The 20,062-nt window shown below is 40.7% G+C and overlaps 1 protein-coding gene across 2 annotated transcripts in view; it reads left to right on the top strand.

Moving 5' to 3' along the window:
• The window catches only part of TENM3 (teneurin transmembrane protein 3), a 157,159-nt gene that overhangs the window by 68,937 nt on the left and 68,160 nt on the right, over nt 1-20,062 (top strand). The window contains exons 9-10 of one of the 2 annotated variants that reach the window (XM_082680575.1): nt 7,798-7,824; nt 10,311-10,457. In XM_082680575.1, coding sequence (XP_082536701.1) covers nt 7,798-7,824; nt 10,311-10,457 — 174 coding nt within the window. The remainder of the gene's footprint in view (nt 1-7,797; nt 7,825-10,310; nt 10,458-20,062) is intronic. The other variant, XM_082680576.1, reaches the window with a different exon arrangement.

The following is a 20,062-nucleotide window of genomic DNA, read 5'->3' as shown; positions in this document are numbered from 1 at the left end:
GGGTGCTAAAATATACCTGATTTTTTTTTTAATTTAGGAAATCATAAGGTAATGTGGTTTTGCTCACGTCATTCACTGAACTCAAGCGAGTAAAAATCTGAAGGAGACATGTGCCACTCCATGTTTATGTTATGGTCCAGTAAATGAAATTACGCCACGTGCAAAGACTACCGCAAAAATCATGCATGACACGCCAAACGACAGTCATCTCTTTCGTAGACTGCGTGCGCGCCAGCATCAGTGAGCCTGCTGTCTGCATTCTGCCTGCTACACCGTTACTTCTGTTATGTAGATGTCATCTACAGTAAGGCATGAAATGCTAAAGTGAGAGAAAACACCAAACATAATTCTCCCAGTTGTCTGTACAAAGTTCTGCAGCTTATCCTGGCACTGTTTCAGCAGTGCTGACTTGAAAAAGTGTGGTTTATCTCAAAGCACCTTTTCCATAGAATCCAGATTTTTCTTCTGGGAAGACTTAAATGAGGAAAAGTATTATTTCCCTCTTTTGGAATGTCTTGGCATAAATAGTGTTCCAAACTGAAGTATGGTATTTTGCTTGGGTAGGTGCATGCTAGAAGCAATGTATTGTACAGATAATTTTTTCACCAAATTTACAATCTAGTAAAATAATAAAATGTGCAAACTTTCAAAAACAATTTGTTTGAAGCAGGTTTTCAAAAATGTGCTGCCAGTTTTAGGGGAACAAAAGCTCTTTCAAACGCATGTGCCCACGCGTGTGCTCGCACATACACACGCATACACACACATATGCACACACATACACCGTTTTTCTTTACTGGCACAACCTAGTTGTTAAAACTCACTTGCTAGTTGTTATATTTCAAATTAATTGACCCCCCTAAATAGGATAAAATATTTGCAGTGTTTTATCTAATCTTAGAATGAGAATTCTGTGGTGAGAGAGGACATATTTTTAAGGGGCCTGAGTAAATTGTTTTACAGGGTTTGAAATTATGTCGGTGTCATAATCCTTTATGACAGGGTAGTCAGTAATAAAACAGTACAGTGCATATCAGTTAAGGAACATCAAATCAATGGGTATGTGGCTCGCACACTGATTTAAACAGTTGCTGATCGGAATAAATGGATCTAATATGTACTTATTTGCAGACCGTAGCTTTTCTGTCATCCTACAGAAATTGGTAAATGAATAATCTAAGAAAGATACCTGCTTATAACTTTAATGAGATACTAACGTGAATCATTTTGAAGTCTGTATGATAAAGTATTACGAAACACACAATGCTAAATAAAAACTTGTCCTCGACTCAGAACTCTGCAGTGTTCACCGTGGTGAAGGATATGTCTGTATTTTATTATGGACTCATCTGATTGAATTATCCTCTTTTGGAGATGGGCCCCTGAGATCTTCGTGCAGTAATTAAACTGAGAAGTATTTCTAGCGTTCTAGATTCTGTGTTCTTTGCCTGTGTCTAGGATATCCCCAAGAGTGAATTCAATAGCGCAGTGAAAATACTGTCCTATTTAATGTGCTCCAACCGAGCACATTGTTGACAGCAGAAACAGTGTGAATAGATCACAACTACACACATCAGCAACTGTGTACACACAGTCAAACTGTTGGCATATTTTCCCTTGTGAGCTGCCTAACGTAGATATAACCAACTTGGTTTGCCTTTGTTTCTTCTCTGTGTTTTGAAGAATCGGTTTGACAGTGAAAGGAAAGCAAAGTGGGAACTAATCTTATTCCTGAAGACCTCCAATACCCCAGTTTCTCCCCCAGACAGGCACATATACTCCTCTGACCTCTTTTTTAAAGGAGCAGCCTTCTTTGGAACTGTCACTCAGCAAATATTTCTTATACAACAGACATCAGCTGAAATGATTCTGGTCTTTGATTTTTCAAACTCACTTGTTTTAATTTTTTCTGTTTTTTTTTTTTTTTTTTTTTTGCGGTACGTGGGCCTCTCACTGTTGTGGCCTCTCCCGTTGCGGAGCACAGGCTCCGGACGCGCAGGCTCAGCGGCCATGGCTCACAGGCCCAGCCGCTCCGCGGCATGTGGGATCTTCCCGGACCGGGGCACAAACCCATGTCCCCTGCATCGGCAGGTGGACTCTCAACCACTGCGCCACCAGGGAAGCCCTAATTTTTCCTGGTTTTATCCCTCAGTTTTAATATCTTGCCGATCGGTTTTCCAAACTTGGGACTTTTAGAACAAGTTACAGCAGTTCTCATTACAAAGATTTCTTAAGTACATAAAGTCCCCTCCTTTATGAGGCTGTGTCCACAGATTAATACTTCAAGTTGTTTGGATTTTAATCTTACTTCCCAGTTTCTCTCTTTAATTGTCAATGTTGAAATAAGGATTTCCATATTTTTTTGGTCTTATTTTCTCATTCAGGTAAATTCATTGACCAATCCAAAAACAGGTATGTTTCTCGTCTATCTTACCCAGGTACACAGTTCTGCTTCTGCTGAGTTGTACGTAGAGCTTGTTTATTAAGTGTATGGACTTTTGTCTCAGACCACCTGGTTGGAATTTTGGCCACTTGAGGAAGTTATTTAATTTCCTGTGCCTCAAGTTTCTTCATTTGTGAAGTAGGGAAGATAATAAAAGTACCTATTACCCCATAGAGTGGTGAAAATTAAATGAGCCAGTTCATATAAAATGCTTGGCATAGTTTTCAGCACATAGTAACAGTCAGTAAAGGCTAGTGACTGTTAGTACCGCTGTATATGATTAGGATAGATCGATCGGGCAGGGGGAGAGGAACAGATGGGTGAAGGCGAGGGAAGGATATTGTAAATGAGGTATTGCTCACATATGCTTCTTTCCCACAAGGTAGCCTCTCTGTTATTCGTAGAATTTCTCCAGGAGCTGCAAACACATGTAGGACATAGTGTTACCGAACCCAGGTCCAGCTGCTCGCCACTCGAAAGCCAGTTCTTGAGACGAGTGTTGGTAGGAAAGGAAACGTTCCTTTGTTTCGGAGGCCGGCAACCAGAGGAGAGGGTGGACTCCTGTCCGAGAACTAACGCCCGATTGCTGTTCAGAGGACAGGGGCTTTTAAAGGGCAGTTTCAGGGCTGTACAGGCGGAGGGCGGGGGCAGAACAGCGTGGTCAGCTCTGACAGTCGCCCTGAAATCAGGAATGTGATGGTCTCATCGGCGTCACCTTGCTTGTTTTAAGTACAGTTGATCTTTAGTTCCAGGGTTTGTTCCCATTGCTTTGAGGCCAGCTCTCGGAATTGTGTGAAGTGGAGTAGCTTATGTCGTGGCCTCAGTTTGGTCATCCTGTAGCCGTCCTCCTCCAGCTCGTGGAGGGTGTTTGTATCTACAGGGCAGCTCATGGGACACGGCTCAGAATATGATCTGAGCCCTTGAGGAGCTGAAGGTCCTTGACTGTGCTGAATGACCAAACTCCTATTATTTGGTCTCCTCTGACTGTTTTCCTCTGTTTCTGCGTTTTCTCACTTCTCTGATTAAACTTATTCTTTGGCTAAAGTTTTTCCGCAGACAAAAGGCGGGCTGAGGACCTGGGGACAAGGGCTATAGGGTCCTGCTCCGTTTCAGTAGGACCACCATGATAAGTACATTGAATCATTTTCTTCAGCAGGTATTAAGAATCCCTTATGAGCCGGGAGAGGGGAATACAGTGATTAGCGTGGCCATGGAGTTTGCATTTCTAATGGGGAAGATTTACACATTAAGTCTCCTACGTCTGTATATTGTTAAAGCCTTGCGTTTTCCTGGAATCTCTTAACTGAAATGAATTGATCACGGCTAGTTCTGGATTTTTTTCTCTTCTCCTTTTACATTTACCCTTGTGTTTATAGTCCTAGACTTCATCCACGAGACGTATTCAGGGGGAAGAACGGGAAGAATCGGTTAACTAGAGGAAACGGAGGGAGCAGGGCTGCCCATAATTTTGATAGATAAGCAGATGAGGCCACAGCATGTAGGTAGAATTTCCAAAAAGATGCTGTTCCTCCCTACTCCACTTTGGGAACGAAAATGGTACGAGAAGACGAGCTATGAGCCAGCTCCTTCCCGGGGGGCTGTGGAATCCGCGTCCTTTACTAAGCCGCACAGACAAGGGTAAATCAATTTGTGTTCATCCCCACGCATCCTCCCCAAAAGTAAAGGGGGGGAAGTACGGTAAACAGGGGCCTTGAAAAGAGAAAGAATTCTTTTTAAAAAGAAGCACCTAGAGGGGAGTGTGTGAAGATACAGTACTAGTCATTCGCTTTGGTGATATTGGAGGTTTATGAGCTAATCATAGAATAAAAATTCTTTTGAGGAGCCAGACCTTTCTCCCACATCTCAGATTTCACTGAGCCTTTGCCCACCTGTACCGGCAATTAGACCAAGGACTTCCAGTGCATGGGCTCGAAACTGGCACAGTTGTTTCATCTGTTATGTTCTGGGATGACTGTGTATCGGATGAGCCCTGGCATTTGAAGACACTCGCCTGCCTTCTGCCACGTAAGGTGGATCCACCTGGCACTTTGCCAAGGAGGCCTGTAGAAGGCGTCAAAAGGATGTTGCTGCCCTATGGCTTTTGGGAACAAGCATCTGCTGAGATTCATGTTAGGTCAGGAAAGATTGCACAGTACTTCTGAGATTCTTTCATTCATTTCTTCTACTAAAGAAAAAATTTTTGTTTGTTTCTAAATGTCTAAGAAGAGGCATTATGACATAGTGGTTAAGAGCAGGCTCCAGAGCCAGACAGCCTAGACAGCTAGCCCGTGACCTTGTACAAACTGCCTCTCTCCTCCTTTCTTCATCTGTATTTACTGTGTAACTGTATTTACATCGTAGGGTTGTGGTGAAGATTAAATGAGAGAATGATATAAAGCACTTAGAGCTAGAAATCTGGGACTCAACAATATATCAGCCAGGTGTTTGTAATCTGCAAGTTACGGAACCAGAGCTCCTGAAATGCTAGAATCATAAGCGGCACTTATGAGCGTGTGTGCATGTTTTTCGGGGGCGAGCGCAGAGAATCCGTAAGTCTCACCACTTGTCTCGGAGATCTGAGACCCCAGAAAGATTAAGAACCACTATCTTATAGGAAACACGGTAACACTCACTCCTGTACTCCACAGGGGTCTTCTTAAAAGATAAATAAGCAAGAGGGAGGAGATATGGGGATGTATGTATGTGTATAGCTGATTCACTTTGTTATATAGCAGAAACTAACACACCATTGTAAAGCAATTACACTCCAATAAAGATGTTTAAAAAAAAAAGATCAATAATTGAAACTCCAGGGAAAGTGTTTTATGAATACAGCATTTTCCTGGAGAACAGTTTTTGAAGGGCTCCGTTTTATATGTCTCGAGCTCATATTTATAAGAGTTTTCTTCTATAAAACAAATTTAAAACTTCTTCATAGATCTAATAGGAACGACTTTCCTTTAGTGTCAGAACACGGTTGTTCATTTTCAAAGTGATTTTTTTTGCAGCTTAATTTGCATTTCAGCAATTGATAAGTGTATTAATTTTTTAAATATACTGTATTATTTTTTACAATTATTGTTGCTAATGGCTTTTTACAAGATACCTGCATTTTTCTGATGATTTCCTGTAGTGGCTTATATAATGATGTTTTTATTGTTGCAGTTATTATCTTTAATAGTTATTTGAACCTCATATATGGACATCTTCTTTTAACTTCTTCATTATTTAGAGCCAGGCTTCTGTGGTATTGTCGGAAATTTTACTCTATGTGGCCAAAATATAGGTGGTGGTTTCCCCCCCTTCTCTCTTACTCTTAAGCTATCAGCCTCAACTATTCCCTATGATATAAAATGCAAATGACACATCTTTGTATTTTTTTCTTCAGTACAGATATTTTTCTTATGGTTAGTTTTACAACTTTTTGTAAAACGTGTTTTAAATATTTTTAATATGTAAAGCTTTATGTAAAATTTGACCTGCTGTATACTTTAAATGTTTTCTAATTTCAGCTCCACTTTCGATATTCTCTTGGCCCAGTGGCAAACCTACCTTTACCCATAATCCACTGTTTTGCATAATTGATTCTGTTTGCTAAAATAATGGGATTGGCTGGATTCTAATTTATTCCTCCTTTAAAACTACTAATCCAGATCAGAATTAATTACGTTCCTTACTTTGATTGTGTTAACTGAAGTGGACCAGATGTAAAAGCCAAAGGCTTATACTCCAACTCTGATCAGTGTTATTAATTTTCATAAACTAAGAATTCCCTCAGAAGTACTACCCTAGCTGAACCAGAAACTCCACCGTGTTTAAAGGCACTTTGTTCATCCTCCGTATTAAATGAGCCCTTATGGGACTACTGGATTATATAATGCTTGGAAGGAATTGTTAAGAAAGTATATGAATGATGTTATACAGTAATACATTTTTATTTTAATGTTTGAAAAGAATTATTTTTATGAAATTGTAATTTCAGACTAGTGCCTGACAGTGTTTCTCCTCCCCCTTAATTTCTCCTGCAATATATTGTCAGTTAGCTATAAACATGCTTATTTTTATATGCAGTTCAGAAGCCTCTGATGGAATCCTGTGGCAGAGTGAGGCATCCTTTTATATACACGGTACAGATGGGTCTAAACCATTTATGGTTTTGTTTACACACGTGACAGAACTACCAGACTTGAGTAGCTCAACTGAAAGTTATAGTTTAAATCATTCTGTTAAAAGTTCTGCGACCACTTGCATATGTCGGTAATGAAAAATAATCAACATAAGCATCTTTGAAAAGCAATTTTAGACCATTAAGGATGTATGAATTTTGGCAAAGCAAGAAGCTTTGCGGCTTATTAAGAATATATTAGGTCTCTCCAGTGAGTGAACGGAGAGGTATTTACGCCTCTGTTCAAGAGGAAAGATGTAGGCTAACTGCAAGCTCATGAAAGATTAAATGGACAGGTACAGTAAAAGACTTCAGTCTTCATCCTGACTGTTCCGGCAAAGCTTTTGTGAGAAGCAGAGCCTATTCCTGTATGAATCCTGAAAAGAAACAAGATCTCAGTCCGTACTTCTTAATGGACTGTGTACGTGATACGTCACTGTGCATCTGACATGTAGTCCAGGGCTGCTGGGTAATCATATTCTACAGAACTTACACATGCCTTCTTCATAATACCATGTTAAATTTGCTCAAGGACTCTCAGTTTCCTTCTTGATTTTTTCTTCTTTATTAACCAAGTTTGATGATTTGTAAATATGCAAGGAACTCAAGAGAGACGGTGACTGAAGCAGAATTTCTGTGGGTTTATCTTGCAGATTGAAGAAAGCATCCGAACATACATAAATGGCTCCTCTGGGCCTTTGGCGTGTTCTTCCCGCCCTTCCACTGTGTGGCCCTTATGAAACTACTTTGTTAAAAACAAACTGAAAGAAAGAGAATTATTTTCTCACCTCCCCCCAAAACAAGTTGATTATTTGTAGATCTCATAGTTGTAAATTTCCCAAATTGTTTAGTAATAAAGAATTGATTCCATTTGTTCTACTTAGCTATGCTTTCGTACACTCTCGGGAAGGATCAGGGTGGGTCCATTCCAAATAATCTGGGAAAGGGAGTGTTAGTTTACCTGCATACTTTCCTGAAAATGCTGAGCATATCCTGGAATCGTGACTACATTTTCTAAAACGTGAATATATTGCATTTTTAGAAGATATGAAGTGCATCTCTGTCATGTAATGGGAGTCTTATGTCAGCTGCAGCTACTCAATTTGCATGTAAATTCTGAAAATTTCCTTGTCCCATGTGACACTTCTGAAATGTCTGTCTGTTCTTTTTTCCTTTTTAATTTCTCAAGCTCACTATTTGGATAAGATAGTTAAAGGTACTGTATACTTGCTCTTTGTTGACATATCTCTATATAACCGTGTATTAGCTTGCACTAGGTATGAAAATAGGCTGTTTTCATGCATATTTTTGTAAATTATAAATCAGGCTTACATTATGTGCAATCCTTTGGATTTAAAGTATTGAGACTTGAATGTCTGTGTCTCATTTTTATAAGTTTGGGTTATTGCAGATTTCATCCTATGTAAAAACATTAGTTTTCACTGGAACCAAAAACTGAAGATAACAGTAATTTGCTGTTTTTTGTTTTTTTTGTTTTGTTTTCTGGTTTGTTTTTTTTTTTTTGGCTTTAAGATCTTCATTGTTGGCAATTCAGCTCATAAGCTTTAAATTCTAAATCAAAGAATCATGAACGCTCACTCTTACCACAGAATAAGAAATGGTCAATCTGAAGAAGATTCTGGTTAACACGTCGAGAGAAATCTCATTTATCCTCATATGGAAACTTCTTCGGCTTTTTCTCAGTGTTTCGAAATATATGTGATATCATAATTTATGTTTTGTGATTTTCTAAAACAACTACAAAATACTGTGCATTCTAGAAAACAAATGATAACACCACTCAGCAGAAAACAGCAGATTCTTTGTCTTCAGTTATCATAGAAATAAGTGAAAACCATATTTTTCAGAAGAGAAAATTCCCTTTCCCTTGCTCCTCAGATTACCTATTTTTTTATTCCTTGTTTGTGCTTTTCATTAGAATATGAAAATATTCATGACAATATCCAGGCTTTCATGTAATAACTCCTTGTGTGCAGGCAGTCAGCTGCTGCACATCTTTGTCAGTGGGGCAGTTAAACCCCTTATTTTTTTTTTCATTAAAAACAAAACAGAAGCATTCGTAAGGAAAATTCACCTTTTAGGTGACTAATCCGTAAATACAGATGGTACTTGTCTGAAGGAAAAGAAGCCGCAAAATTAATCTTCTCCTGCCCTGATGGTATCCATAAGTGTAATTTCATCATACCCAGCCACAAGAGACTGTCAAAATAGTCTTCTTTCTGTTAACTCTAATCTTAAGAGACAGAAGGTCTCTTTGAGATCTTTTCGTTTCACGTTCCACAGTGGAGGAGGGGAAGCCAAGATATGAATAATTCTTTTAATACAGACTTAAAATAAACATCCTTAAACGGATTGTTCCCTTAAACTTTGTCACCAAAACAAGGGTAGCATTCTAATTATAAGAAGCTGTAGAACAAACTCCACCTGCCAGAGCAAGTATTGTTTTTACTAATATATATTTTATACCAAATTACAAGTAATTCTTTCCAAAGAGATCTGATTAATAGCCAATTATTCTCGCCATTTTAGAGCATTTATATCCTCGTTTCTGTCAGTGTCGTGTCACGCTCATAGACGAGAGCACCGGAATCTACCCAAGTGTCATCCTCATAAACAGATCATGTTGGCTGCATGCCAGTTATCATCTGTAGGAAGTGGCAGAATTTTTTTTTTTTTAATGTCATGTTAGGCTGAAACAATTATAGATTTTGGATATATTAAATTATTTTCATTGTTTCCCAAATTTTCCCTCCTTGCCCATAAAAGCAGACAAGATAGGATATAAAGGTAACAGCACAAAAGCTTTAGGGAGATTGTCACAAACTATCACTCTTCGCGCTCTGTCTTGAAGCACGTGACTACCGTGTTTTGTTCGGTCTGTCGATGTTTTCCTGTGGTCCTTATGGTATTTCATTTTGTCCGTCCTAAGTAATCGAATATGCACAGCTGTTACATTCGGCTGGAAATCCTGTCGGTCCTGCCCCATCCGTATGCAGCCTGAATCCTAACGTTTGTTAGAATAGATGCTAAGCTGCTTCACTATTTCCTGGGCTTTGCTTATTCTGTGAAAAGGAATGTATTCTCGGCATAAAGTATAGTCACTAATACTGGCCTATACTTTGTGCAGTTATTTAATGCACTGTAATTTCACATGAATATACGGCAACTCTGAGGCCAGATAAAATTAATGTTCTCTTTTCAACATCATTCATATCCTCATACCCGCTTTCATGCTTTGAAATTAGAGGGAATTTTTGAAAGCAACAAGGCGCTTTTAAGAAGGCCAGTGTTGTTTACAACAGATTGAAGGTCTCTTCTAGGGCTTCTGAGATGGTCTTGTTGTGACGCTTTTTCACACCTTACAACCAACCTTGTCGCTTTGCTAAAGGAAAAAAATTTAAGTTAATTTTGTCTGGCCTGCAGCAATTTAGTGGATCACTGCAGGTATTTCTGTCCTGCACAGGTAAGTGGTGTCTCAAGGGTCAGGCCAATCAAAGATGCCACTTGGATAAGAATGAGATTCCTTAGATAATGTTGCTGTTTCTATCCATGTGCAATTACAGTATTTGTGCTGTTTCGAAAGGCCTGTTCCCACTAAGTGTCCCTCATTTGTTTATTTGAGGTGCAAAAACTTTCAATACTCAAATCACTTCTGTTGTCCTTCTTTGTCTCTTTTGACAGAGGGGTGCCCCGGTCTGTGCAACAGCAATGGAAGATGCACACTGGACCAAAACGGCTGGCATTGTGTTTGCCAGCCAGGGTGGAGGGGAGCAGGGTGTGACGTGGCCATGGAGACCCTCTGCACAGATAGCAAGGACAATGAGGGAGGTAAGAGACGCTGAGCAGGAAAGCGAGCTTGTGCCGGAACTCAGGTTTATGAGTTCTCGCGGGTACCTGGTTATCTGTTGCCAAAAAAAAAAGAAAAAAATCCTATCCCCACAGATTAAAGTTTTTGAAAAATGTATGAGTGCTGATAGGGTGATTTTGCTCCCTATTTTCCCGGAGACAAATGCAAGATTATCGTCATTCAGGGAAAAGGCAAGGTAACCAAGCTACCGTGTAATGTACCTTGTTCTCCATTCCTCGTGGTAATCTCCAGGTGACAGTTCTCCTTGGTGCAGTTTTTAGGACCCTGTAGATTGGGAGCTCTAAAGCAGTATTTTAATAATGCAACATTCCAAAAGGTGCAAGACAGCTCCCAAGCTCTTCTGTTGGAAGGCCTGGATGAAAAGAAAAAAAAAAAAAGGAACAGAAAGCAGTCCCCTTGAAGCTGTACTTCCAGTGTCTATTTTTTCTTTCCAGTGTCTTTTTATCCTTAACTTTACACCCTGTGAAAAGGATTATGATATTCCACCCCATATAAGCCCAGGGTTAAGAAATAATTATTTTCCCCGTTGCGCACATCCTCCGTGCTAGTGTATTTCAATTTCAGAGAATAGAGAAGTGAGAGTTAGTGTTTGTCTCCAGTGATGGAGGACTTGCCCCTGGAGCTGTTCAGTTTTGGTGTCCCTTTGGGACTGAGGTTTTTGGAAGGATTCAGTTTCTGTCTGGACCTCTGTGGTCACCTGCTGTGTGGGTTAGTGTGTGTTTCCCTACCCCCACCTTCATTCCACCTGCCCTTTTGGGAGTGTCCACGTGGGCAATGTAGTGTTGGTTAAAAGAGCAGGTTTAGAGTCAGATCTTCCCTCCAACTCGTAGTGCTTATGTGACCTTAGACAAGGTTCTTATCCCTTTACATTTCAATTGCTTCATGTATAAAAGAGTGATAAAGAAGTTTCTGGAAGGATTAAGCTAGAGAATGTTTGTAAAGTACTTAGTGTATTGCCGGGGATATATTATATTGTAAGTAGCAGCTATTATTATCCTATTTTCCTTCTTTTGCTTTCAAAAGTGCTCCCCTTGACTGGGTGAAATTCATAAAAGGTTGTCAGAGAAGGTTGAATGGCCTTTTCCTTTCCAAATAGAGTGGACCTAACTTCAGGCAGACCTCGGAGATGTTGCGGGTCCGGTTCCACAGCACTGCAGTAAAGCAAGTATCAGAATAAAGCAAGTCCCACTAATTGTGGGGTTTCCCAGTGCATATCAAAGTTATGTTTACCCTACACTGTTAAGTTACCCTGTACTGCAGTCTGTTAAGTGGGCAATAGCCTTATGTCTAAAAAACAGTGTACATACCTTAATATAAAAATATTGCTAAAAAGTGTTAACCGTCATCTGAGCCCTAAGCAAGTTGTAACATCAAAGTCGTAACATCAAACATCAAAAAACCATCATAGATCACCATCACAGATATGGTAATGAAAAAGTTTGAAATATTGTGAGAATTACCAAAACGTGACACAGAGACACAAGGTGAGCAAATGCTGTTGGCAAAACGGCGCGATGGTCTTTGCTTCACGCGGAGTTGCCACAAACCTTCAATGTATGAAAAATGCAATATCTTTGGAGCACAATGAAGGGAAACACAGTAAAAACAAGGCCTGCCCTGTACTGCTCTCTCAGAAGCAGAGCGCCAGAACCAACTGTCAGCTCTCCCCATTGCCCCCAACACACACACACACACACACGCACACACACACGCGCGCACACACACACGCGCGCACACACACACGCGCGCACACACACACACACACACACACACACACACACACACTACAGTCATTCTGAAACCAAACGTTATTTGTGTCTCAACTTCCTAAGAGTTGCAATTCTCCCCTTTCATTCTAGCACATTGGTCACTATTTTCCCTGTTTTCTTTTAACCTGAGCTCTTGAGAAACTTGAGCCACTGGTTCTGAGCTGAAGCCTCCTTTGCTGTCTGCTCCTGATAGATTTAGGTGGTCCTTAGCCCTCGCAGCCCCTCCTGCCTAATGATATGCAGTTGCCCCGATCCCTCCTCAGCGCGCCCATGTGCCTGTCTTAGGAACCACAGCATCAGTCCTCTCTGACCCCCAGCCCAGACGGCAACTTTCCTCCTTGCTTTCCCCCAAGGAGCCCCTACCCCACTGTGTTCTATTGCCCAGGGAGGAAGAGGAGCTTCCCTTCCTCCTTTTTTTTTTTTTTAATTACTCTTTTATTTTTTATTCTTTTGCCACACAGCATGAGGGATCTTAGTTCCCCGACCAGGGATCGAACCCATGCCCCCTGCAGTGGAAGCGCGGAGTGCTGGACCGCCAGGGAAGTCCCTTCCCTTCCTCCTTGATCAGATATTTCACACTTGTCTTCTAAAAGATTTACCTTGAGGAGGTTACAGACTCTTGCAGAGGGAAGCAAACTGCAGGGCCAAGTCTGCAGAGACGCTGCAGAGTAACCGAGGGGCTAATCAACTCTTTAGTATTGTTATCAGCTGAGGAGGTTTCTCTCTTTCCTCAAAATTTATCAGCTGTGAACTGGCCGCGTTCCCCCCTTGTTTATTCTTCTTAGCCTGAAGCTAGGCTGTCTCTAGACTTGCCTCTCCAAGGGGAAATCTGAGCTGATAGAAGACCTCCTGTGGATTCTCTACTTAGCTCATATAATTTGTATTCCTGTCCCTAACCTAATTTTGTTGATCTTCTGAGAAGGAATCTCAGTGCCAGCTTTATTATATCCTGAGATTGTAACCTGGGTGCCTTATAACCCAAGCTGGAGGGTTCCTTGAACTTAAGCATGGGCTGTGTGTATACAGACAATATTTTCCACACCAAACCCCAAGTCAAGACACATAATCTGGCAATTAAGGATATCATTATCATTATATGAGGACAATAAAACAGAATGTTTAAAATAAGGACTATACTTGAAATTCTATGATACGTAGGAACTGTACCATTAGAGATCTATTGTCTAAACTAAGTTTGATGTCAAAATGGTGAATTAGCCAGAAAGTAGCTATAAGTAATTTGATTTAACACATTAAGTAACTAAGAAGGAGGAGAAGATGAAGAGAGGTTGATTTAGCCCGAATCAGAAATTAAGCGTATCATACGAATAGCTGCTAGTCTAGTCTGAGTAATTTTGTAGAACACAACTTTAAGAACTTTGCAGAACATACACACACACACACGCACACACACACGCACGCACACATGCACACACACACACACACACACACACACAAAGAAAGTTGCTTACTATTCCCAGAACTGAAAAAGATATATTTAAAAATTTTAGAAAGGACAGCCACATACGGTGAAATAAATATTTTTTCTTACGCCAAGCATCTTCCTTCGCCTCCAAAATATACCTTCCTTTACCAAATCCGCTTCACCCATTTCTACTGCCTAAGCCTAAAGATCCTCAACCTATGGATCTCACTAAATAAATAAAGAATCCGCCTGCCGATGCAGGGGGCACGGTTGGAGCCCTGGTCCGGGAAGATCCCACATGCCACGGAGCAACTAATCCGTGCACTACAACTACTGACCCTGTGCTCTAGAGCCCGCAAGCCACGACTACTGAGCCCGCAAGCCACAACTTCTGAAGCCCGCATGCCACAACTACTGAGCCCACGCACCTAGAGCCCATGCTCCACAACAAGAGAAGCCACCGCAATGAGAAGCCCGCGCACTGCAATGAAGGCAGTCCCTGCTTGCCACAACTAGAGAAGGCCCGTGCACAGCAACAAAGACCCAACGCAGCCAAAAATAAATAAAATAAATTTATTTTTTAAAAAAATAGGTGACCCTCTCTGCCTGTGGAGCCAGCTTCCCCTTTATGTCTCTAACAGGCATGAGGAAGAGCAGGCTTCGAGGGGAATCTGCAATGAGGACCAAGAGAGGTGGGCTACCAATAAAGTAGCCTCCGGAGGGGCTCTAGCTACTCTCGCAGCACCTGCGTGGTCATGAGAAGTAAATCTCCTGTTCAGTCGGACCTTGTTTCTTTAAGGCTCAAATAAATAGCTGTTGCATACACAGACTCATTAGCTTTTCAGAACTAAGACCATCTTTTACCCACCATAAAGGCCTTGACAAAGATCCCCACCCTCTGTGGACTCAACAAGGTGTCTCCCCCTTTGCTTCTCAAATCTGAGCTCCAGGTGTCGCACAGAGGCAGCTGGAGCAGACATCAGGGCAGAGGTGGGCTATGGGAGAGTCAACTTTTAAATCGCACAGTGGACGTCAGAAACTTGTGGTCACTGGACCAGCGAATTGTGGCGAACATCTCCACACAGGGCCTGTAGGCACTTTGGAAGCAAGGACAAGATACCCTTTTCTCATTGGAAACGGTTTCTGAGCAAGGGATCCACGCTGCAGGCCTCCACTTGGCTTTTACATATTTCTTCAGCTTTATCTTCACCTACAAAGGCATCCTCCCTCTAGACCGAGCCACGTCTTGTTCATATCCCGGAACTCACTCTGCTGGTGAAGTCGCTAAGATCAGAGAAAAGACAGGTGAAGAGATGGGAACTGATCCCTAGTAAATACTGTGTGTCTGGAGTGGGGTTGAAGACAGTGACTCCACACTGCTCCATCCTCAGCTTATATAACTGACAAATTTGGAGAGAACTGCACCTAGGCGTACAGACAGTGGTAACAGATATCTGGGTTAATCATCTGTCAACTCTGCTTGTTCTATGCTGCCACCATTCTCGGGATGTCTCTCCCACCAGCTCGAGGTTTACATTCCTCTAGCATAACAAACCCAGTGCAGGGAGGACACCTTTTTCAATGGTTACATGCGACCTGGGCCTGGCCTGAGCCCGACTCTCATTGGTCTGAATTAGGTCACCTGCCCTACAAGGAAACTGAAGTTCTGTCTCCAGAATAAAGGGGTAAGGATGGTGGGTAGGCAGAGAAACAGATTCCACTATCGGAATGTAAACAGCTGTCGATAGCGTTTGGCTTTAGTGTAACCAGACAGTGTACTCCAATCACCATTTCATATGGCTAGTAGCACTCTGTTAGTTTCAGAAGGAATCTTCTAGTCTCTCTCTCCTCCCTTCCCCGCCAAATTCCAGCCTTCTCACTTGAGAACAAGGAAACCAGTGGTGAGCCTCCCCTGACATGCTTTCCACGCCTGAGACTGACGAGGCAGCTCTCGGTTCTCTCCCAAACGCTTCTGTGCGCATCGTCAGTTTCACCTGGTTACCCTACGACAAGTCTCATTCAATAGGGGGTGTCCTGGCTTTCAGCAGCTCCCCGTATGGTGGTCCTGCTGTGGAAGCATCAAAGTGCAACAGCTAGCCAGAGAAAGCTCTGTGTTTTAGAGACTCAAGACGCTTATTAATGAGATGATTTCTCCAAAATATATTGTCTCTGGCAGTGGTTACCATGTTCCTGTTGTCCTTCTCATTCGGGAGATCTCGTCAGAGTTTCCTTTGACATCTTGCTTCCCTGTCTGGTCCTCCAGTGGATAGCTCCCCTGTGGGGACCAGAGGCATGGGATGCAAGCCCTCTCCTGCATATTGGATGGTTGAGGGCCCAAGAATGACTTAAAGCCTCTTCCTAAATTTTGTTCAAGATGGTAGAGTGTCAAAGTATAAATCCTGCCAGGAAAGATGCATCTTACTTGTAAGTAGATAGAGTTGTTCTTTGTCCTTCAGAGTTGCTACTTCGTGGGGCTAGATGTCAGGAAGATGTATCTAAAACAGGCTTTTTTTACATCTTCAGAGGTTGATAATTGTAGAGATTACAATTCAACTGAATTAATTTCTAAATAAGCTCAGATTCAACTGAGCTTATTTAGAAATTAAAAAGAAACCGTAATGAGAGAGAGAGAGAAAGGAAGGAAGAAAAATACAAACGAAAGATCCAAACTGCAGGAGAAAGCAGGAGTGTGCTAGCAGTGAAAATGAGGAGGGAAACAATGAATGAAATTTTAACGTAAGCCTCAGAATGAGTGTGATGAATGGACAGAGCTGGTCTAAGTTTGGAGATTTACCAAATGAAAATAGGGAAATATTTGAAAATAGATTTTTAAGAAGTCCTAGCAGGAGGATGAGACAATGGTGTTCTCCAAAAAACATATTGAAAAATAAAAGTTAAATAAAATAGTAACAGAAATAGGAAGAGGGGGGAAAAATGGTTTAAAAAAAGAAGAAAGAGAGAGGGTGGGAGGGAGGGAAGGGAGGAAATTACTTAGGAAGTTCCTAAGTACTTCTTAAAAAGAATCCAGATATCAGAATATAGAATGGCACTCAGTCTCAGAGCCTTAAAATACGTTAACCTGGCAGATGATTTGGGGCAGGGGGAATTACTATTCATTTGAAAGACCCTATGAGATCCTACTATAGGGAGAGATTCAGGTTACTCTGAACCCTTTTACTATCCACAGAAGTTTTAGAGCCCTGGGAGTCCCCTTCTAGGAAAGAAAAGTCCAGCTTGTGCTCTCAGAAGCAAAGGACCCCAGTAGCCTCCTGGTAGTACAAAAGGAACATGGGGTTTGATCACTGTTTTTTTTTTTTTTTTTTTTTTTTTTTTTTTGATCACTGTTTTTTGAATGAGTTTTAGAAGGAGAGGAAAATCAGAGCCACACAGGCTGGAACTAAAAGTCTCCCCTGTAGTTTACACCCATTACCATTTGCTGCCACTGCAAGGTTCACAGTGTAACAAGGGGCATCGCACAGAACCTCTTTAGAAAGTGTCCCCTTTCTCCATGTAAGAACCTCTGCATTCCTGGGCAGGGTTATTACTAGTAACCATACACAAGTGCTACATTCTCATTGTCAGGAGTAACCACTGTCAACAACTTAAAGAGTACGTGTTTGTACGCCTCCTTCAGTGAACTTAGATGCACATTTATGTTTTAAACGTAAACGGGATAGGTACTGTTCTAAATTGGATTCTGCCAAAGAAGGTAACTTAGAGATCTTTTCATGTCAGTACATATAGGCCTATCTCCTACTTTATAATAGAGACACGGTTGTCCTAATGAATTTTACCACGACTAGTTAATAATTATTTAGTTGTTTCTCTTTGTTTTTGCTCTTAGTATAAACACAGATCTGTAGTGAACCTGTGTGTGTATATCTGCATGTAAATCTGTGTAAATGTACAAATATTTCTTTGGGACAGATTTTTAGAAATGAAATTGCTGGGTCACGGGGTATTTTAATTTGTAATTCTGGGAGCTACTGCCAATTGCCTTGCAAGTGAGTTTCGCCATTGTGCACTTCATCCGTAGGATAGCGCTTATCTTCCCCATGTTCATGATCTGTACGTGATCATTGTACATAAGCAAAGTTGTCCAACAAAATGAAAAATATGAATTTTGTCTGCTGGGTGGAAATGACTCCATTTTTGTTGTTTAATTTGCATTTCCCCAATTACTAGTTAGATTGATTATCTTCATATATGTTCCTTGATTGTTTGCATTTCTTCTTTTGCTAATTGCTTATTTATTTTTCTTGACCATTTTTTTCTATTGAGTTACTTGACTGTTTCTTTTTAATTTTTAGGAGTTCTTTGTATATTCTTCTTATCAGTTCTTTATGAGGTGTGTTGCACATATTTTATCCCAAGTTTTCGTTATCTTTTAACTTTGTTTATGGTGTCTTTCATCATGCGGAAATTTTCAAACGATAAACTTTTACAAGGTAAATGTTGATAAGGTTTAACTTTTCCTTCATGAATTCTGGGTTGTGTGTCTTTATAAGTACATACATAAGTTGTACTTATGTGTAGTATTTCCTATAATTTCTTCTAATACTTTTTGTAATTTTATGGATTGCTTAATGTCCAGTTCATCAAGAACATGTAAAGATACCTATTAGAGTAAAAATAGAAACAGGAATTCAAGGATTAGCATAGTGTCTGAGGGCAGGAAAAAGGTGATGAAAGAAAATCAGCACGTGTCTCTGCTGTGCTTTTAAGACATCATTTTGACCTGTTTAGATCTCACAATCTCTAGGAACTGAATTGATTCTTCACTTCATTCAGCAAAATTATTGTATGCGTACTTGGTGCCAAGAAGTCTGTGTCCTAAATTCTGGTGCTACAACAGTGAACTAGATTAGCCCTCAAGGAACTTCGTGAGACCATTGTCTAAGCTGATTGCTAAAGGAATTGGGGAGGGGGATAAGAGAGCAGGTGAGAAGTCTCCCAGTGGAGGAAATAATAATCACAAAGGTCTTGTAAGCCAGGTTAAGGAGTTCTAACTACTCAGAAAGCAGCAGGGACCAATTAAAGGAAGTATTTTAGCTAGAGAAGTGAAATAACCACATTTGATTTCTACCAACATTACTCAGATTTAAGTGTTGAGAATGAATAGCTAGGACAAGACTGGCACCTGGGAAACCAACCCCTTGTTGAGATCTTGTCAGGAAGTGACCATGTGGTCTAAACGGTTGTTTCAGTGAAATGGAAAGAAATAGACTGATTCAAGAGATGTTTGGGGTGGAGAAAAGGAGGATCTGGTCATTGATTAGGTGCAGAGAAAAAGGGAGAAGAGGAATCAAGGTTGACATTCAGGTTTCTGCTTTGAGAAACTGGGTGAGTGGATGGTGGAACCATTCCTTGAAATAGGAAATGCAGAGGAAGCGAGTGTTCAGAGAAGATCATATTTGCTGTGCTTTAGACGTGTGTTAAGTTTTCGATGCCCGTGTAATATCCAAGTGGAAATATCTAGAAGACCGGTTGTGGATTTGGAGTTCAGGAGAATGATCAACCTGGAGTCATTAGCCTTGAAATGTTGTGAACATAGAGAGAATAAAGCCACCAAGACAGCTCTGCTGTAGACAAACCAAGAAGATACAGAAAACCAAACATGACCCCAATCCAGTAATCAGTGAATTTCATGCATGGTACAGAATGGTGACTTAAAAGAGCAACAAAAGGTATACCCGTACACTTTGAAAAGTCTAAAATCCACAGATAAAATACTGCATGAGAATTTCTACCTCTACCTCCAAGTTGAAGGTGGGGGAGGGGCTTCCAAATACTGTGGGGAAGGGCAGTGGGCATTAATTAATTATCTTTCGAGTAAAGATGAAAATTCATTCAAAGGAAATTCATGACTTTTTATCCAGTCAGTGTGTCAGGATTTTAAAAAACAAGTCAAAATATCCATAGCTGCTTAAAAGACAGAAGCAGATCAAAGCCAGCATAGAGGGTAAACTAGGAAAAGATGGAGTCAGACATTTTAATTATCTAGCAAAATAGGCATTAAATTTGCCAGAAAAAAAATCAAGAATGATTTAAAGACTATAAGGAAATAGGGCAGGGTAGAAACTTTAAAGCAAGACTAGAGGTTGGCAAACTTACCCCTGGGCCAAAGCTTGTTTTTGTAAATAAAGTTTTATTGAGACACAGTCACACCCACTCATTTACATATTGTCTCTGGCTGCTTTAGAGCTCTAAAGGCAGAGTTAAATACTTGTAGCAGGGACTATATGGTCCACAAAGTCTGAAATATTTTTTATCTGGCCCTTTATGAAATAAGTTTGCCAGCCACTGTTACAAACCAATGAAAGGGTTAAGAAAGATGAGAACATGTTTTGAAATGATAACAGAACAATAA

Source organism: Grampus griseus, assembly GCF_964374135.1.
Source record: "Grampus griseus genome assembly, chromosome: 21".
Classification (NCBI taxonomy): Eukaryota; Metazoa; Chordata; class Mammalia; order Artiodactyla; family Delphinidae; genus Grampus; species Grampus griseus.
This window is presented reverse-complemented; position numbering and strand designations above follow the sequence as displayed.